Source organism: Pelodiscus sinensis, chromosome 19, assembly GCF_049634645.1.
Source record: "Pelodiscus sinensis isolate JC-2024 chromosome 19, ASM4963464v1, whole genome shotgun sequence".
Lineage (NCBI taxonomy): Eukaryota > Metazoa > Chordata > Testudines > Trionychidae > Pelodiscus > Pelodiscus sinensis.
This window is the reverse complement of record NC_134729.1, coordinates 20226583-20247752: the sequence shown is the minus strand read 5'-3', so window position 1 is coordinate 20247752 and position 21170 is coordinate 20226583. Positions and strand designations below refer to the sequence as shown.

The following is a 21170-nucleotide window of genomic DNA, read 5'->3' as shown; positions in this document are numbered from 1 at the left end:
TTGAGGAGGGACCTAGACCAGCCAGACCCAGTTTTGTGCCAAAAGTTCAGGCTTTAGAGCAGACAGCAAAGGAGTAGATGAGGCCCCTTCCCACCCCAGACTAGACTGAGCACAGCAGCAGCTCTTTGGCCTAGCAGAGCAAACGGCAGGTCCAGGACAGGTGCACGGGTCTTGCACATGGACACCTCTGCTTTAAGACTAGCTCTTATCTCCTCTCTGAGTTGGTGGTTCTCCCCCTCCCCCCCACCTGGCTGCCGAAAAGGAGCCCGAACGACTTTGTGATCAGCATTTATTTATTTCTTCACAACAGCTCTTGAATACAGTGATCTTTAGGAAACTGGACTTTGACACTTTTGACATTTTTACAGTACAGCAGAGGGTTTGGTTTTTTCCATATAAGTCAACGTCACAAAAACCAGAGGTCGGAGGTGTGTGTGTCTGTGTCTGTGTGTTTAGGGAGCTGTAAACGAAAGAGTGTTCTCCAAGAAAAAAATAAATAGAGGGAAGCAACGCGCCAGGTTTGGTCATTGATAGAATTCTATCTATGGCTTCACAGTCTCCACAATAAGCACATTACTATAGTAACAGACAAGGAGCCACGAGGCCTGTAACAAACTAGCTCCATTCGGTTAGCCCCACCCCCAGCCCGGCATGGGTCAGCGGTTCTGGGGTTGTTTCCTTGCTTGACCCAAGCCGTTCACATTTTTCCAGGGGTCAGTCGCCGCCGCCTTGGGGCTAGTTTGGCATTGCCCATGGCCCTTGCTCAGCTTGGTTTTTAAATAATAGATTTAAAAGTGATATTCACAAGCAGGCTAATACCACACTGCTAAAATAAATACATCCGCACAACCACAGCACGGCACACGAGGGGCACTGGCTACTTCTATTTACAGGAAGGTTGTTTCTATGTACAAGGAGGAAGACAAGCAGGAGCATAAATTAGCATCTATTTATACAATAAACAAGAGTCAGGAACGAGCCATCCCTGGTGGGGAGAGTGGCGCAACAAAGGCCAAGCGGCTCGCCAGCCAGCCGGCGCTAGCAGCGGGCTCGGCTCCTCTGTGCTAGCAAGGAGAACAAGCGCAGGGGAGGTGCAAAGACAGGGCTGGAACACATCTCTACGAAGAACAGAACCCCCTGCCCTCACGCCTCATTGGGATCTTGTTGCACCCTTTGTCAGGGTTACCATCCACACACCCCCCCCCCCCCACCCGGGGGCTGACTGAGATGCAAGCACAGCGCGTCACCCCTCTGGCTGCACTACAGCTAAGGGAGCAGGGGTCTCTGGTGCCGTGAGCATCAGGAGATGCTCCCCCACGAAGACTCCAGCCCTTTAAGCTGCTGTCCCCTGAGCAGGGCTCCTCCCACGCAGCAGCAGGCCTCCAGCTGGGAGGGAAGGAAGGAAGGAAGCTAACAAACACATTGGCCAAGCCCAGGCAGCGGCTCAGTGCATGATTCTGCAATTAACCCCACAAGCCCGCCAGCCAAGTAGTTGCAAGTCAGGGGCCGGCTCGGGAACTAGTTAAAGGCAAACAACAGTGTCTCCTACCATCAGGGGTGAGAAAAACTGGAGGGGGTGGAACCACCCATGGAGCCTGCAGACTCTGAGGGTGGCCAGAGCCCTTTCAAGCCCTGCCAGGTGTCAGCGGAAGGACCATTCCGCTCTGGGCCATCCCAGCAGACCTAGACACTGGGGGCATTCAAGTGGGAACAGAAGGGAGTGTAAGGAGGGTGCTGGTTACTCAGAGGGGGTAACATGGCCTACGCGGGCAGGGGGTGCCGTACTGCAGTCTCTAACAGGCACAGTCCTGGTGGGGAGGGACTTGCTGGTCAGTCAGCTGTGGTCCTTGTTTAGCACCGGACACGGCTGGATCCGCCGTGTCGAGGGACTCAGACATCTTCTCGCAGATGATGTCGACGAGCCGCTCGAAGGTCTGCTTGACGTTGATATTGTCCTTGGCGCTGGCTTCGAAGAACTCAAAACCTGGCCCGAAGGGAGAGGGGAGAGCGTGAGACTGGGGGGGGCCGGGAGGGTTGTGGGGCAAGGCAGGGCCTCTGTTTGCTAACAGGGCCCCTGCCACACAAGTCACCAAAAAAAGGCCCCGGTGGGAGGCTGAGCTGGGATAGAGACCCAAGAAATGACTGAGATCCTGGAAATTGCTTTTACCCGGCCCCAAACGGCCGTGGAAAACAAGCAGCCGGCCAGCCTGTTTTATTGAGCTGCGGCCCACGAGGCTGGCCTGGCTCTGCTGAAAGGCCTGCGAGTCCTGCTCCGGCACCCGGGCCCCATGGCAGGAGCTGCTGAGGCAAGCGAACCAGGCCAGGCAGCGGAAGGCACCTTGGCCAGCCCAGCGGCCGACATGCGCTGCCATCCAGGACGGGACTTCCAAGGGTCAGCACTTGGCATCTCTAGAGCCAAATGTTTTCTGTGCAGCCAGGGGAGAGGCCTCCACCCACAAAGCCAGGTAGTGCCTAGTCCTCTTTCCTAAGCAGCTGGAGCGTGACTGAGCGTGTAACGCCTGGGGGTGGGGGCTAGAAGCCAGCTCCCGATACGAATTGCTTGTAAACGTCAGTTGAACTGCTGGGGTTGCTTCCCGGCCGGCAGAGCCAACGGGCAGGGCAGCTGCAAGCCGTACAGGCACCGGCAGGCTGCAACCAGGTCATGCCACGCTCACAAGCAAGCTGGAAAGCCTGGGATTTTGGTAAAGGGTTTGTATCTCCCCTCTGGGCTGTTCCGTTGCAGGGAAAAGGTTTCATGTTAAATCCACAGAACTTGCCCCCACGGTCTCCCTGGATATAACCTGCTCACGAACCCACCCAAGCCGCCTGGTCTTCCAGCCACTTCACAGCTGCCAAGTGCAGGGTTTCTAGGGTTGTTCTAATAGATAATAGGCAGAGTGCTGGAAACACTGGGGCTATGTCTACACTCGTGGCTTCTTGCGCAAGTAATATGCAAATGAGGCTAAGCGTGGAACATCGCCGAGCCTCATTTGCATACCTAACGAGCCACCATTTTTTTTTCAGAAGAGACTCTTGCGCAAGAAGGAGTGTTGACACTGCCTCTTCTTGCGCAAGAGCCGCTTCTGAAAAAAATGGTGGCTCATTAGGTATGCAAATGAGGCTCGGCGATATTCCACGCTTAGCCTCATTTGCATATTACTCGCGCAGGAAGCCGCGAGTGTAGCCATAGCCTGGCTGGGCAATTACAGTTTTTATGAGAAGAGCTGCAGCTGCTACTTAATGGCAGAACTCTCTCACGTGCCTTGAGTCTGAACGTGGGGAAAGAAACGCAGCGTCCGCCCCACGCCCACCAGGCCCCTAAAGGACCTGCACCGTTCCATCGCTCAGCGCAAGAGCGGACGCCTTTGTCCACCCATTCCCATGGCCCGACGGCCTCCCCATGGTGTTTTGAACAGCTCCTGTGCAAGGCAGCACCCGGCACCGACCGCCAGGCAACGCCTGGAGCCCCGGCAGAGGCTCAAACAAAGCCAAGCCCGGACAGTATCCCAAAGCCGCCAGGACTCACCCAGGTGCTCCGCCAGCTGGCGCCCTCTCTCCGACGCCACAACGCGCTCGTCCTCCATGTCGCACTTGTTGCCCACCAGCAGCACCTGTGCGTTATCCCAGGAGTAGGTCTTGATCTGGGTGGACCTTGAAGCCGCCGCCGGGGAACAGAGAACCACGGTATTACGACAGCCGGGCGGCGCGTGACAGCGGCCCAGGGGGCTCAAGGCACAACATGGCTCTGGGCGGAGCGCTGCCAGGCCGTGCTTGATTTAGGAGCCTTCTCTCCTTTTCAGAAGTGATTTAGGCACTTAGAGCCCAAATCCCACCGACGGTCAATGCCATTTAAGCCCCGAAAGCGGTGGGGTATTGCCGTGCTGCGCACAGCAACACGTCCAAGGCTCTTGGCTCAAGAGCCCCACAACCCCAGCAGGGACGGGAGTCTGGTTCTCCGGCCCTTTCGCCTTCACCCCGTTTACGTCAAGCCATCAAAGCCAGGCCGCCGGGGGCACCTCTCCGAGCGACACAGAGACCCACCCCAACTGCACCCAGAGAGTGAAGAAACCGGCAAAGTAGGACGAGAGCTACGGAGGCAGCGGATACGAGGCAGAGACAGGAACTGGAGGAGCCAGCAGCGAGCTACACGGGTGGTCAGCGCCCCCACCTGCTCTGTGCCAAGCACCAGTGTGTGGGGGGGAGGATTTTGGTCACTACCCGTCTCGGACCCAGCCTCCTACAGGAGAGCTCTGACCCAGGCACCAGCAGGTGCACGGGCTCAGCCTAGCACAGGGAGAGGAGGCGACCCAGTGAGCTGTGCCCATCTGTGGGACTTTCCCCAGACACAGCAGGGCGAAGAGGGACGGGGAGGGGGGGGCAGAGCCCTGGGGTAAATTTCTGAGATTCTCAGTGACCCGGGGCTGAACGCAGAGCCTGGGGAAGCGGGAACCAGGCCCCGCTAGACTGACAAGCCCCTCTCCCAATGCGCTCGGGGAAGTGTCTGTTCTTGCACGGAGGCAGCGGGCAGCCCAAAGTGCCAGCCAGGCGCAGCGGCAATGGGACACGTTCCAGCCTGGACTAGGCCGGCTCCAGAGATGGCACTGGCTCAGGGCAGCTCTCCTGGCTGGCTGCAGGGACGTTCCTCTGAACGCATCTCCTTGTGGGCTGGGGGCCTGAAATGCCAGCAGAGGCTGCACCTAATTTGGCCCCGGGGCAGCCACGGCCTATGCGGGCGGGTGAGTTTGACAGCAGAGCTCTGGAGGCCGGCCCGCGGGGGGCGGAGGGGGAGCCAGGCTGCCAGCATTGCCGCAGCAGGAGCGAAAGCACTGAGCCAAGCGACCTGGGCAGAGGCAGGGGGTGGGGAGAAGCTCCCAGGCCGATGGGCCCTGTCTGCCAGAGAGGTTTATCTCCGGGGACACAAACTGGGGGGCATCCCAGGCCAGGCCGGTTCCTGGACCCACCCCACAGAGATATGGGGGGGAGGAATGCAGAGACGTCCAGCAGCCAGGCCCAGGGCTGGAACCATGCAGAGTCCAAGATGCAGCCCCAAGAGCTGGCAGGGGGCACAGGCACCAGTGGGTGGGGGGTTCCCTTAGCAGAAGGCAGGGGAAGATCACGCATGGCCAAGAAGGCAGCAGCCCCGGGGGCAGCTGGCAGCAGTCAGGCGCAGCAAGGAGAGGCTACGAGGACAGCACAGCCATCCTGCGCAGGGAGAGCTCCCCACGGCTGTGCCGGGGAGGGGTCCCGGCTACGCACGTCAGCTGGTGTGTCCAGGCGCGAGGCCGAGCCGAAGCGCACAGCTAGACACCAGACGCTGCATCCCAGCCACGCACGAGGGGCGCGCAATGGGGGGAGGGAATGGCTCCCCTGCCCCCCGGCCACGAGGCTCAGCCTGGCGTTCCCACCGCGGGGCTCCCCCGCTCACCAGTCCTGCACGGCGTTGAAGGACTCCTCGTTGGTGATGTCGTACATCAGGATGAAGCCCATGGCCCCCCGGTAGTAGGCAGTGGTGATGGTCCGGTACCTCTCCTGGCCCGCGGTGTCCTGGGGAGACCAGAGCAGGGTCACTCGGGGGGCAGCAGTGCCGGGAGCTGCTCGGAGCCATTCTAGGGTCGCTTGGAGTCACCGTCCTGCAGCCTGGGCCAGGCCGGGGACAGCCCAGAGTCAGGCCCGGGGCCGTGCTACCCGAGCTCAGGGCAGGGAAGAGGTGGGAATCCGCCCACCCACCATAGCTCCTGTGCGGCGCAGGCTCCAGACTTTGAGCTGGGACTCTCTCCCAGGGGCTGCTGAGCCCCATCCAGAATGAACTAGGGCCCGGGGCCAGGCCAGTGCATCCCCCTGCCCCATACGGAGTCTCTGGGCTGGGGGAGCACAGGACACAGCAGAGCGCTGCTCACACACACACCCCACAGGGAGATCCCACGGAGCAACTTGGCATGTACCACGGGCAAGGCGGGGCCTCCAGGGAGCCCTGCCGTGGGGTGGGGGGAACCACGTCTCTCTCTTCTTGGGGGTGCCCAGGGCGGCTGTGGGGCTCCCTGCCGCTGAGCGGCCTGCAAATCTCCATGGCAACCCGGCCCTGTGCCACACGCCGCGGCCCAGCTCCCGGCACGGGCTGTGCTTTGCTGCCTCCCACGGGCGACTCTCGCAGCCAGAGCTGGTGGGCCCAGGCGCCCTCCCGGCCCAGCCCTGCACGTGGCCGCCCCGAGGGCAGAGACGGCAGCCAGCAAGCATCATAGCGATGCCTGCAGACACCTCCGCCATGGACCCCTCCGGCCACGGCAGCCCCTGCCCCACGCCTCCAGCCACTGCTACAGCCTCCCCCCCTCCACGTGAGCAGCTGGGCTGAGAACAGAGCCCGGACTCCTGGCTCAGTCCCTGTTCTAACACTAACTTTTAAAAAACCCCCCTCAAGTGACCAGCCGACCACAGCGCCCGTGTGAAGTAACTGGCCCACCCGGGGGTCTCTCGGGTCAGAGAGCCCCCCTGGGCCCTGCACTAGCTGGGGCATGGTGTGTCAGTGCCAAGGAGCTGGGCTGCAGAGAGGCCGAGGTGCTGGGACTGTCCTTCCCAGGGAGCACTGCGGGGAGAGGCCGGGCCAGGCGCTCCCAACACACCTGCCTCTCACTGGCTTGGCTTTGTCGTTTGACCGGCTCGTGGGAACGGGGTGCCCAGCGGTAGCTGGGGGGCAGAGCAGGCGCCCTAAGCCAGCGTGGGCCCTGCTGGTCGGGTAGAGGGCCAGAGGGCAGGCTGTGGGGTCGACAAAACCCGCAGTTTCCAGCACAAGCCCCTGTTCAGCCCAGGCCAGGCTGCTCTGTGCCGGGTCTCAGAGTCCTTGGGGGGCACCCGCCGTAGAACCCACAGCCCCTGCAGGCGGCAGAGCGACCCTCCGGCTTCCCACCCTGCCCGGCCATTCTCCAGAGCTCAGAGGACCCGGGCTGCTGCCCCTCCTGACACACCCCGACAGGGGACGGGCAGATCGCAGGAACCCAGGGAAGGACAGGGGTGTGGCTCTGTGCCAGGAAACCACTGAACATCCTGGGCACCGGAGCCTTCCACAACGCGGCAGGCGCCCTGAAGCGGTTCAGTGCTCAGGCAGCGGCTTCTGCTCTGCTGTCTGCGTGGAGGCTGGAGGGCCAGAGGGGAGGCTGCACGCATCCCCAAGAATCCTGAACGCGGCTCTCTGGAGAAGCGAGCCCCCCTCCGCTTGGCGTGCGTCCCCGAGACCCCTCTCCGCTCACCCGAGAGTCACCAGCTCAAGGCTGCGCCGGCTCCACCCCCCAGAGCCTCGTAGCGCGGCGGCAGGCCACTCGGAGCTGCGCAGCAGCAGCGTCTCCCATCCCACAGGAAGCCACCGCTGCAAAATCCGTCATTCCGGCTGCTCCTGCGTCTCGGGGGCCCACGCGGTTCCGGGCCCGCCCGCGGTTAGCTCTGTGCTAATTGCTATCCAGCCTCCCCGGGGAAGCGTGGGCTCCTTTCGGCACCGCGTCTCACCACCACACCCCCTCTGGGGAGCGAGAAGCCAGCGCACCGCCGCTTCAGAGCATCCCGGAGCCAGGCCTTGGGTTCATGGCTCCTTCCGCTGGCGAGACAGCAGCCGTGCGCACACACGTGCGCGTGCATGCACGTGGGCGTGCAAAGCGACTCACGATGGAGCCCACAGCCCTGGAGGGTGGAGCAAGGGGCAGCTGGGGACTGCTCTGGCCCGGCACAGTGGAGGAGCCGGCAAAGGCCAAGGTCTAGAGCCACCAGTCTGCCCACGCCCCCGTGTCCTCCAGCACACCAGGACCCCCTGGACAGGCCAGCACAGCAGATGCCCCGAATGGGGCTAGCGGGCTGGCAGCAGATGCAGGGCGCTCGCTTCGCGGAAGAGGTTAGAGAGCAGCCAGTGTCCTGGGGGGAGAAGAGGGTTAAACTGGAAGCGGCGTCCCCCCGTGAGAGGGCCTGTCTGCCATTCGGAAACCACACCGGGAATCTAAGCACCTGAAATCATTTCCCTGGGCAGGTCATTTCATGAACATCTCCCCCCGGCAAACGCCAATCCCACGGCGCCCACCGCAACAGAGCCCGTAGCTGCCACGCCCAAGGACGCGGGGGCAGCCTACGTGGCAGGGAAGTCGAGGGTGGCCTGGCTGGGACCCTGGAGGGGACAGCTGGGCCGGGGAGGTTTCAGGACCTGTCTCCTGACCCAGAGGGCTGCCCCCGCGGGACCGCCAGCAGCAGAGCGCCCCCCCGCCCCCGTCCACGGCGCCTACCCAGATCTGCAGCTTGATGCGCTTGTCGTTGCGGTAGATGGTTTTGACTTTGAAGTCGATGCCGACGGTGCTGACGAAGGCGGGGGTGAAGGAGTCGTCGGCGTACCGGAACAGGAAGGACGTCTTCCCCACGCTGCTGTTACCGATGATCAGGATCTTGAACATGTAGTCGAAGTTCTGATCCGAGGATTCCTTCTGGCCATAGCGGGCGTCGGTAGCGGAAGCCATCTGCAAAGGGAAGGCCGGGTCAGAGCACACCGGCGGGAGGGGCACACTGGGGGGGCGGGGGACAGGCACGCTCAGCCCCAGGTGGCCCCAGATGAGACTGGAGAAAATCTGGATTTCAGAGCAAGATCACCTCGCAGAGTATCTACATAGGACTGTGCCCTGTGGGTGGGGGCAGGAAGAGGGGGACTTGGACTTGGGGGGGCTCTACTGTCCAGGATTGAGGGGGGCCCTCCGGCACAGGGGCTGCTCCACCTGACAGTCTGGGGTTGGAGGGGGGGGGCCCACACTCTGGCCCTCCAGTGCTCTGGGGCTGGGGGAGGCGGGGCTAGCAGCTGGGGGGAGGAGACAGGTTCTGGGGTTCAGCAGGGGAAGAGCTGGGAGAGGCAGGGCCTCAGGTGGAAGGGGGCTAGCTTCCCCAAACCCAGGGTTCACCCCCCAGGCTGAGAGGTGGCCAGGCGAGCCCTGTCCCAACAACTGAACCTCCCCCCCGCGGCGATGTGCTGGGGTCAGCCTCTTCACCTCTCCCGCCAGGGGGAAACGGGGGCAGCATGGGGCCCATCGCGTCCTGCCGTGGCGGCAGCTCTGCGCCAGGCCAGGCCAACGGGACCGAGCCCTGAGCCGTCAGGGATCCAGAGCGACGGCCACGATTTCGCAGCCTGCTGCTGGCGAGCGGCGGGACGTTCCCCGTCTGAACAGCTGCTGGGACGCCGCGAGCAGCTCTGCTCTGGCTTGGGCGAGGGGACAGGAAGGTCTGGCAGCCAGGCCCCTCAATGGCGCGCTCACGACTCAGGCAGGACGGCTCGCTGCAGCACCCGGGAGCCCAGCTTGCAGGAGCCGTAGGGCTGCTGGCTGGGGGCAGCCCCACGTATGCGTGGGGCCAGTTCCCCGGTTCCTCCCTGGAACGCTACTCTCGGCAGCCCCAGCGCAAGGTACCCGCCTCTCAGCACAGCCTCTGCCTCGTTCCTTCCCTGCACTGCAAATCCTGCTCCCTCCCCTGCCTGGGCGGCAGGGTTAACCCAGGGCAAGCCGTAGCCCAGACTCTTTGGCTGAAAGCCCAGCCAGCTTCAGCACAAAGCAAAGTCGGGTCTTTGCCAACGTTCCCACTAATTTTTTCCATCCATGTGCAGAATAAATTTTGTTATGTGCACTGACGCGGGTGCAGCACCAGTAGAAACACAAGCTGCCGCTCTGCTAATCAGCTGGGCAGCATTTTAATCTCCCCCGGGTGGCCGCCCAAGCACTCAGCTTACAGGGAACACTGGTCTTTGCTCCAAACTCGTCCACTGTCCATCAGCGGTACCCCCGCCCAGGCATCAATCAAACCAAGCTTTAAGAGAAAAAGTGCCGTTCCCCTCCAGAAGCAGGGCCCCCAAGGATCCCTGCGGGACAAACAACGCTCCACTTATTCATAACAGATCTGGAAAGGGGAGCGACCAGCGAGCTGGCAAAATTTGCCAACGTGATAAAATTACTCAAGAGAATTAAATGCAAAGCTGGCAGCAAAGCGCGGCAGAGGGGGCTTGGCCCCGAGCAACTGGGCAACCCAACGGCAGATGAAATTCAATGCTGGTTCGTGTAAAATTATCCGCCCTGGGAAGAGCAATCCCAACTCGACATACAAACGGATGGCATCTAAATTCGCCGTCCCCACTCAAGGCGGAGATCTTAGCATCGTCGTGGCTGGATCTCTGGAAACCTCCACTCAACGTCCGCCAGACAAGCTGAAGTTAGGCACCCGTAGCAAGGGGATCAAGCAGAAAAATGCCACTCTACAAATCCATGCTACACACACGCCCGCCTTGAAACTCGCATGCAGAGCTGATCGCCCCATCTCAAAACAAAGATGAGAGCCGGGAAAAGTACAGAGAAGGGCAAGAAAAATGGTTGGGGTATGGAACAGCTTCCGTCCGAGGAAAGATTAAAAAGGCTAGGACCATTCAGCTTGGAAGAGAGACGACTGGGGGGAATGGGCATAAAAGCCTGACGGGTGAGCGAAAGCGAAGGAAGAAGTGTTATCTTTTCACATAACACACAAACTAGGGGGCAGCGTCCCCCGTAAGCTGTGCGCTTGCTCAGGAGACATTCAAATGCTGCCCAGCAGATTAGCAGAGCGCCCACACCTAGGTTTTGTGTTTCTCCGGGTGGTGCACATGTCTCAGTGCACGTAAAAAAAATATTCCGCGCATGGATGGAAAAAGATTAGCGGGACCATCTCTGGGGGGGCACGTATTGACAAACAGAACAGAAATATTTCTTCGTGTATCGTTGGGACACCCAGTGGAACTCGGTGCAGGGGACGCCGGGAAGGCCAAAAGTAAAACTGGGTTCCAAACAAAGGGTTTGAGGAGTTTGTGGAGGCTAGGCCCATCAATAGACGCTCCAGGTACTCCTAAACCTCCAGCTGGAAGAAGCGCCAGGTGCTGGCCACGGGCAGAGACCGAATACTAGGTTAGATGGGGCGTTGCTCTAACACCAGCCTCACTATTCACAGACCGGTAGAGCCAGTCCCTGTTCTACAGAGCTTGCCACTGACAGAGATATGACAGACACAGGGCAGGAGAAAGGGAATATAGCCCCCCCCCATCTGCAGGCTGGTAACCGAGGTCCAGAGAAGTTCTAGCTGGGATTAGCAGAGGCCAACTCTCCTGGATTTTCAGTGGGAATCCAGAGCAGGCTCTAGCCTGGCTTCCTTGGCTGAGGGCCCACGCAGCTTCAGCACAAAGCAAACTCAGGTCTTCTCCAACGTTCCCTCTAATTTCTTCCATCTGTGTGGAATGAATTTTGTTCTGTGCACCAAGGCATGTGCGGATGTGCACCACAAGCAGAAACACATGCTGCCAGCTGTGGGTGCTCTGGGCAGCACCTGAATCTCAAGCACTCAGCTTACAGGGAGCACTGGAACGGGGGGGGGGGGGAAGACCTGACTCTCCCAGCTGCCATTGGAGCCCCACCCCACTGACACTGGATAAGTGTGGCCAAAAAAAGGCCTGGGCCCCAGCCAGCCTAACACCAGCCCTGGCCTAACACTAGCCATTCAAACGGGGTCATGCCCAAAATTCTCTCTAAATCTTTTCCATCCATGTGCGGAATAATTTTTTACCTGCACCAAAGCATGTGCAACTGTGCACCACCAGTAGAAACATACAACCTAGCTGTAGGTGCTCTGCTAATCAGCTGGGCAGCATTTGAGTCTCTCCTGAGTGGCCATGCAAGCACACAGCTTACGGGGAACACGGGACCCCAAAGTGAGTCGCCACCCAACTCCTCACGGACCAACGTGGAGCACCCTGTGGCTAAAAGGATACGTGGCGAGAGCCCCCAGGACTTCTGCACAACCCCAAGAAAACCCCTGCGTCCCAAGGGCAGCTCTGTGCCACGACGTTTTCCAGGGATGCCACAGGGCAGACAGCACCGGCCAACACTCTTGCTCTGGGAGAACTCAAGAGCTCTGAATACCCGAGTAGATCCAAGAGGTCTGTTGTTACTAGGCCCAGAGGCAAATCTCTCCCCCTCCCCACCCGCTAGAAATTAATGCTCCCTGAAAAATATCAGTCCAAGGGCACCGCCATGTTTTCCCCATTCGATAAGCTTCCTCTAGAGAGAAATCTTTGACGCGAACAGCTTGCACGAAGAGATAAGGTTCCAATTTCCTTCTTGAGGGCAGCCAGCCAGCGCGGGCCTTTGATCCATGTACGGTGCTGTTCCCGCAGCCTGGTGGGTTAGAGAGGCGGCCGAACCACTGCAAAGCCAGGCCTCCACGCCCGGGTCAAACTGGTGCTGGCAGCAGCCGAAACCATCTACATGAAGTTAGGCGTGGCATGGGAAGGGGGTGCCATAGGCCGGGGGAGGCCAACAGCCTGGCCCTACCCATGTTCTGTCCCCAGGGGTGCCTTACTTCTCCTCTTCTGTCTCCAGACACACATCTGACGAAATGGGTCTTTGCCCACGAAAGCTCATGCTCCAAAACATCTGTTCGTCTCTATGGGTACGTCGAAATGACATGGCTCCGTCGACGGAGCCATGTAGATTTGTTTGTTCGGCAGAGGGAAATGAAGCCGCGATTTAAATAATCGCGGCTTCATTTAAATTTACATGGCTGCCGCGCTGAGCCGACAAACAGATGATCGGCTGTTTTTTGGCTCAGCGCGCTAGTCTGGATGCTCCCCTGCCAACATGAAAGCCCTTTATCGACCTCCCCGGTAAACCTCATCCTACGAGGCAGAACGGGGAGGTCGATAAAGGGCTTTCAGGTCGGCACGGGAGCGTCCAGACTAGCACGCTGAGCCGACAAACAGCTGATCAGGACGGCCTCTGGCTGGAATGTAGGTGCTGGCTGGTACCTGTCCCACATTGCAGGGGATGTGGGGGCTCCATTCACCCAGGCCCGCCTGCCCCACGCGCTAGGGCAGGGTCGGGAGCCCCACCTGTCCTGCGCTTCAGGGCTTCGGCGTCAACGGTGCACGCACGCTGGGGACACACATGCATCATGCGCCCACGCTGAAGCTCGGGGTGCTAGTTCCTCACTGCTGTTTTTAGCCACGTGTGAGTGCGCTGCAATCACACCTCCAAGGGCTGCATTGACGTGCCCTCCGGCAGAGCCGTCCGGACCCACAGGCAGAATAGGCCCCTGTGTTGGGCGCCCGAAAAGTTGGGGCATTGCTGGGTCTTAATGTCTCCCCTCCTCCCCATCTGCCTCTTCCGATTCCTGCTCTGTGACTCAGACCCTCTCAGGAGGAAGCAAGTTAACTGAAAAGTTAAAATCCAGCCAGAGATCTGGGAAAGAGCCAGTCAGGTAGCAGTGAAGCCCCAGAAAAAGGCATGTGTCAGCTCCTGGGATAGCGTGTCTGTTTCTGATAGAAATGTAGCCGTGTTAGTCTGGTGTAGCTGAAGCAAAATGCAGGACAATGTAGCACTTTAAAGACTAACAAGATGGTTTATTAGATGATGAGCTTTCGTGGGCCAGACCCACTTCCTCAGATCAAATAATGGAAGAAAATAGTCACAACCATATATACCAAAGGATACAATTTAGGGACAATTGGACAAACGTCTCAGACACTTCGCCAAAGAATCAATGCCCACAAAACAGACATTAGACAGGATCACAAAGAAAAAACAGTGATAGAAATGTAGCCGTGTTAGTCTGGGGTAGCTGAAGCAAAATGCAGGACAATGTAGCACTTTAAAGACTAACAAGATGGTTTATTAGATGATGAGCTTTCGTGGGCCAGACCTGAGGAAGTGGGTCTGGCCCACGAAAGCTCATCATCTAATAAACCATCTTGTTAGTCTTTAAAGTGCTCCATTGTCCTGCATTTTGCTAAAGAAAAAACAGTTGCTTGTCATTTCAACCAGAAAGGACACTGTCTGAATGACCTGCTAACCTGCATCCTACTTCAGAAGACATTCAAATCTTCACTTGAAAGGGAATCCTCTGAACTGGCATCCATGCTAAAATTCGACACTCTCCACAGAGGAATTAACAAAGACTCCAACTATCTTACCCATTACAAAGATAGCTTCCCCAATTATCACCTCTAATACTATTAACTCACAGACATCTTTCTTTCCCCACCTCTAATATCATTAACTCACTGGCATTCACCTTCCTTCCCCCCCCCCCGCCCCCCCACATCCCCCCTCTGTTCTGTAATGTGATTTGTCCTTTTCATGTGTGTTCACTTTTTTTTAAATTGTATCCTTTGGTATCTATGGTTATGACTATTTTCTTCCACTATTTGATCTGAGGAAGTGGGTCTGGCCCACGAAAGCTCATCACCTAATAAACCATCTTGTTAGTCTTTAAAGTGCTACATTGTCCTGAATTTACTGGGTTAGTTGACCAGACTTTAGGATCAAATTTGCTTTAAACTATTTCATAGTGTGTTGCTGAAGAGGGTAAAAATCACGTCATCTCCTGCCCAGCTACCACCAGGCAAAGGGAACTGTAAATCCTAAAGACAGCTCTGCCCTCCAGCGACCTAGGTAATTGTCACACGGGGGCAGCGCTCCTGCACCGACAGGAAGAACTCTTCTGTACACGGAGGCTGTTTCTACCCCAGCAATGGGCACCCGAGGCTAGTGAGCCTCCATCTCTGGGCCACAAGATTGCTGTAACCAAGACGGTCTTCCGGAAAAGGGTTGTTTTGCTCACGGCGCTTGCGGGCCTGGCATTTGCAGGGGGTGCCGACTGAACCGTGGCAGCGCTGTGATTGGAGGCAAAGGGGGTGCACGGCTCTCCCAGTCAGTGCGGTGCGTAATCAGCCTGCACCCCACGTCCCATGCCTTTGCTTTACGTGCGTGTTATGTTAGTAACACCAGTAGGAAAAAACAACGTGGACAGAAACCGCGGAATCCGGCACCCGCGAGCGACGGTAAACAGACGGTCTCACGGGCCATGTGTAGAACCCCGAGGGGCTGCATACAGCCCCCAGGTTGCCCACCACGGAGCTGCACTATGGGGCCATAACGACACCGCTATCCCCCCTTCCCAGTGTAGACATGGTTGTGCTCCCTAACTCCTCCCTGCAGAGCCAGACCTCAAAGCTTTAACTCGTCTCTCCAGGGGTTGTGCGTTGGCACAGTGCTTAGCACAACTGTGCCCAGCCTGGCTAAGGCCTTGAGGGACTATTGCAATGTAAACAGCAGAACACCGCAACTGAGCGGAGACCCAGCCCTGCCAGAGGGAGGTAAAGGAGACACGTGAAGGGTGCAACCCCCCCCCCCCAGCAAGATCCCCCAAGGAAGCATGCTCCAGCTGGCTAGGGGCAGACAAGCCTCCCTCCTCCATGCTCTGCCCGGCCGGGGGAAGGCTGGGGCTCATATCCCTGCTTACTTGGGGGGCCATGGGGGTGCATTCACACCTTTGTGGTCCACATTTCCAAAAAAAGCACCCCTCCACCTGAGGTGAATACCCTGGTGCCCGTCCCAAGGCCCCTGTGCACACAGGACCCCTGCAGCTCCGTGGAGGATGGGGAGGAGAGAAGGGATGTTTGACAAGACCTGCTCTGGGAATGATTCTGGGGCCCGTTTTCAACACTAGATGCCTGCAGGAGATTCCAAGGCCAGAAGGACCTAGGGAGAACCTGCCACGAGCCTTCCCAGGCTGATTGGAGACCCCCCTGCCCATGTGCCTCAAAAGGTTCATCAGGGACAGCCCCTTGACCCCTCTGCAACCCTGGGGAAGGGGTAACCCTACACTTTCCAGCGTGGGGAAGAGTAGGAGGAGATGCAAGAGCACCTTCCTGAATTTGCAGAGACCTTTCCAATGCCTCTGCTGCAGAGCCCGGTTCTTCTCCAGCAGCAGACGAGGCCCGTCAGTTTCAAGCATTTAGACTCAGCACCACAGGGAAACTCAAGAACAAGGTCATGTTCCTGCAGCAGGGAGGGCACCAGACACGAGATGGGAAGAAGAACAGCGGCACCCCCCCCCCCCCCCCCCCGCCTGCAATGGGCAGGAAGCTCTCCAGATGAGCAGACCCTGGCTGATAGTTCCAAATCTCTGGGAACGTTTCCCTAGCCCTGTTTATAAAACAGAGATTAGATTCCTCTTCGCCTGTCGGGAACGGCTAAGATAGTCCTTCGTCCTGCCGTGAGGGCAGGAGACTGGACTCGATGTCCATTCCAGTCCTACGATTCATCTGAGTAGTACCAGAATGCACAGCAGCATGAGCTATTAGCTTCCAGATTGAAGTATGTGGGGTACTGCCTGCAAAGGGGTGTACAGGTTTTCGCCCTTTACTGTCTGTTTTAAGGTCATCCACAAAGGAATTTTTCCCCCTCCTCTCTGTGAGAAATAATATCAGGAAACGTGACCTTACAACCTCATTCATATTCACTGCTGGGGAGAATCCTGCTTTGATTCTCTAATCCCATTTCCTGTACCTTTGTTTTAGTCTTTCATCACTTGATATTCAAGCAATATGGTGACAGGCAGCAGACCCAAAGGAAGAGTGCACACAATGCAGTGTGCATTAGATGCACAAGGCAAAATTGAGCAACTAAATTTTTGAGGGCAAAATTCACCCAGAAATACAGAGCCACTGATTCCCATTGTCAAACGGGGTTTATAAACTCACCCAGGAGGATTTATTTGTTTGACACATGCGGTCCCGAGTCTAAAGACACCCAAAATAGGGAACAGTGGGACTTATTGGACTGGGCAGTTATGACTGTGCATACATACAGTCGGGAAGTTTTAATGGTGTACTGAGCTGGAAGCACAATTCAGAGTTGTTGGGGGTTTTTTTTGGGGGGGGGGGAGAGAAAGAGATAATTTCCAGCTAAGAGAAATCGGCACTGCTCCATTTCTTGAAAGCCGAACAGGAGAAAACCTCTGAACATGTGGTTTTCACCACCCTCTGTATGAATAAATCCTGTTTACACTGCCACTCTGTCAGCAATCCAGATCCAACGGGAACTATGCAACCCAGCTAGTCACTTAACCCATTTCAACAATGTGCAATTTAACTCAAATAATGGTCCTCGACATAATATTAGTCATTTGGCCCTTGGGGACCAAGTTCATATTTACAGAAACATTTTATTGCTACATTAAGCCAGTCGCTTAGTGAAAAAGCTCCTCCAGTGCATTTTAATTACAGTACTCAAAACCGATATGCAGCTTTGCTGTATGTTGTCTCCAAGCCTTTGTATTAGACAATCCGCAGAAGAACACAACCCTCCCATGACAGGCACACGCAGATCCCAGCCCCCAGGAGAAAGGGAAGGAGATTCCCTACAAGTCCCGCTGCCCCCCGACTTAGTGTGTGCCACCCAAGTAAAAGCAGCTCTCTCCTGCCAAGCCCCAAACCAAGACACATCTGAACAAATCCCACCCTATGGGACACAAGAGAAGGTACAATGCCGACAGACTTGGAGCAAAATGCAGGACAATGTAGCACTTGAAAGACTAACAAGATGGTTTATTAGATGATGAGCTTTCGTGGGCCAGACCCACTTCCTCAGATCAAAATTTTGATTTTGATCTGAGGAAGTGGGTCTGGCCCACGAAAGCTCATCATCTAATAAACCATCTTGTTAGTCTTTCAAGTGCTACATTGTCCTGCATTTTGCTTCAGCTACCCCAGACTAACACGGCTACATTTCTATCACTATTCGACAGACTTGGAGACAGACTCTGTTTCTGTAATGCCCCTGGACAGAGCACTAGGGGCCCTTCTATTTGTCATGGGTCTGTGGCAAGGTTCTCCATAACGTCACGGCATCCTGGTGTAAAACAACAGACACTGGTCACCTGTGCGGAGCCAGGCTTGGGGTGGAGGCAGCTTTGGGTTGATAAAGTCTGAGCATTCTCCTGAGCTAGGCAGGGCACCTTATGTAGTGAGGGAAAGAGGACCCAGGCACTACCTAGGACCTGGGCATGGAGGATCTTTCAGGAGCTAATGTTTTTCTGAGGGAGGTAGCCGATACGGACTGAGACAATCAGTTTTGTTCTGTAGTCTGTCATGTCGAGCTAGCAGGGTTCATCATAATGTTGTACCAGAAGCTTCTGCCCTAGTAGCGAGCCCTATTCTCCAGCTCCCTCGCTGTGTTTTTCTGGAAATTTCATTCTTTGCGATCACCTACGAAACACCCCTCGCTGCAGGCAGGCCACCCCGTTCCCTGGCTCACCTTCGCCACGCAAGCGTCACGACAGCACCGCCGCCCAGGCAAACAGTCGCTCCCCCCCACCCCATCCATTTTGCTATTTTAAAAGCAGCAGTAGGCACATGGGAAGTGAATTATGCCACCCTTCAAAGCGTGAGCAATGCAGTAACCTTATACACCACCGCACTGGACGGCCAACTCGGTGGCATGCTTGGTTGGATGCGTTAATAAATGACTGTCAGAGGCGGAGGGGTGGAGTGGATGCAGGTGGATTCAAGCTATTCAGTTGCCTGAGTCTCCGCCTTGCCATCAATCATTCATATTAAAACATCCTTAACCAGCAGCAGCATCAGTTAGCATCCTCCCCCCCCTCCCATCACTGGCAGAAAAGGCTTCATGCACAGAATGGCTCCTCTGGATCTGTTATTCTTCCAGCCCCAGTCTTCTGACCTGGCACCAAAGAGAAAGGTCTCAGCTAGGGCCGAGGGTCCCTATTCGGCTCCCTGCCCCTCCAGGCTTCCCCACCTCCCCAGCGGAGAAAGCACCTTTGCAGGGCTCGGCAAACCACTGGGATGGATGCGGGGGATGCAAGCCCCGACAACGGCCCATCACCTCCACTCCAAGCCTAGGAGAGGCAGGAGGCCACGCCAGACGCGCAGCACAGGTGGGGGGGGGGGCGGAAGCTCATTGCACGCAGCCCCCCCGGGCGGCCTGAGACGGAAATGGATGCAGAAGGCTGATCATACCCCCCCCCCCCTCCCTCCTTGCAGAGGGCAGGGCTGTGTGCTTGCAGCAGCCGGAGCGATTTGTGTACATCGCCCCCCCCCCCATTGCTTTGCTAGGTGCACTCAGCATCCCCCCCCCCCCCCCCGCCCAGCAGCAGGGACCGAGCACCCTGCTCGCTTCCCCCCTGCGCTCCGTGCAGCCACGAGCCCCTCCCGGCGCATCACCCCCCCCGCAGGTGTCAAATGAAGATTATCGCCCTGCACGCGGGGGCACCCGGGGAGGAAACGGGGGGGGGGCGCGCGCTCACCTCCAGATCGCGCTCCCCGGGCTCCTCTTGCACCAAATGCAGCAGCAGCGCGCGCGGCCCCGGCAATTGCAGAGCCCTGCTGACGTCGCCAGCATTCCAAAGGGGGCGGGGACCGATATGCAGATGACAGAGTGACGTCAGGAGGCCGGAGACGACCCATTCCGAGCTTCTCCTTCAGGCTCCTCAGGCAGGGGCGGGACTCCTGCCCAGTCCTGTGCTTCTATTGGGCTCGCACTAATGATTGACAGCCCACGGGTGCACCTATCGGTCCTTTCGCGGGCCCACCGCCTCCAGCCTCCTAGGGAGGCCAGCTGGCCTGGTTCAATGGCTGTCATAGCCACGTGACGTGCCCCCCCCCCACCATGGGGCAGTGGTACGAGCCACCACACTTCATCTCCTTTATCAAGATCTATCCCACACCTCCAAGGACAAGTGGTATGAGCTGGTTCTCACCCTCGCCACTGTCATGACAGGGCACCACCCTGCACACGGGGCAGTGGTATGAGCCAACTCACACCATGCAACAGACCCGCCACAGCAAGCCAGCACACATCTCCCTGTCACAACAGTCACCCCCCCCACAAGGGATAATGGTACAAGCCACCATATGCCACCTCTTCTGTCACAGTTCCCACCTGCCTCCAGAGGAGATAGTGGTACAAACCACCTGAAGCTGCTCCCCCTTACATGTCATCCCCCCCATGGGACCGTGGTTCAAGCCACCCCAGGCCTGCTCCCCTGCTTCCCCCGTGGGATGATGGTACAGGCCAGCCAAGGCCCACCCTCCTATCTGGACATGTCATCCCCGTATGGACTGTGGTACAAGCCACCCCAGCCTGCTTCTCTGTCCTGATGTGTCATCCCCCCTGTGGGATGGTGGTACAGGCCGCCCCAGGCCCACTCCCCTGTCCAGACATGTCATCCCCCCCATGGGGCAGTGGTACACGCCATCATAGCCTGTTCTTCTATCGCAACAAGTCATCCCCCCGCAGGACGGTGGTACAGGCCACCCCCTATGTCCAGACATGTTATCCCCCCAGAGGATGGTGGTACAAGCTGTCACAGCCTGTTCTATCTCAACATGTCATCCCCCCACAGGCTGATGGTACGGGCTGCCCCAGGCCTGCTCCCCTGTCCGGACATGTCATCCCCCCCATGGGGCAGTGGTACAAGCCATCATAGCCTGTTCTTCTATCGCAACAAGTCATCCCCCCGCAGGACGGTGGTACAGGCCACCCCCTATGTCCAGACATGTTATCCCCCCAGAGGATGGTGGTACAAGCCGTCACAGCCTGTTCTATCTCAAGATGTCATCCCCCCACAGGCTGATGGTACGGGCTGCCCCAGGCCTGCTCCCCTGTCCGGACATGTCATCCCCCCCATGGGGCAGTGGTACAAGCCATCATAGCCTGTTCTTCTATCGCAACAAGTCATCCCCCCGCAGGACGGTGGTACAGGCCACCCCCCATGTCCAGACATGTTATCCCCCCAGAGGATGGTGGTACAAGCCGTCACAGCCTGTTCTATCTCGACATGCCATCCCCCCACAGGCCGATGGTGCAAGCCGCCCCAGGTCCACTCCCGTCCTGACATGTCACTTTTGGGAGGCAGCTGGTGTTGAGGGAGGCGTCACATGGCCAGCTCCCGGGGCTCTGCTGGTCACCTGGGCCAGAGCAGCCTGCACTCTGCTCCCACCCCAGATCAGCACCCCCTAGTGTGGCACCCAGGAACTGCCCCCTCCTGCCTCCGCTGCCACTCTGCTGTCAATTATAAAATCATGAGTGGTGTGGAGAGGGCTGATAAAGAAAAGTTATTTATTAGTTCCCATAATAGAAGAACTAGAGGACACCAAATGAAATTAATGGGTAGCAGGTTTAAAACTAATAAAAGAAAGTTCTTGTGTTGTCAACCTGTGGAACTCCTTGCCAGAGGAGGCTGTGAAGGCTAGGACTATAATAGAGTTTAAAGAGAAGCTGGATAAATTCATGGAGGTTAGGTCCATAAAAGGCTATTAGCCAGGGGATAAAATGGTGTCCTTGGCCTCT

The 21170-nt window shown here is 57.7% G+C and overlaps 1 protein-coding gene across 1 annotated transcript; it reads right to left on the bottom strand.

The window, feature by feature from the left end:
• Positions 1 to 275: 275 nt before the first annotated feature.
• On the bottom strand, positions 276 to 19284 carry RAB3A (RAB3A, member RAS oncogene family). The gene is made up of 5 exons (XM_006126825.4): positions 19126 to 19284; positions 8256 to 8483; positions 5426 to 5544; positions 3527 to 3651; positions 276 to 1984 (listed from the first exon to the last, which is right to left on the bottom strand). Exons 2-5 carry the CDS (start codon positions 8481 to 8483, stop codon positions 1794 to 1796), a joined length of 663 nt encoding a protein of 220 aa, XP_006126887.1. The 5' UTR covers positions 19126 to 19284; the 3' UTR covers positions 276 to 1793.
• Between the last annotated feature and the right edge of the window lie 1886 nt (positions 19285 to 21170).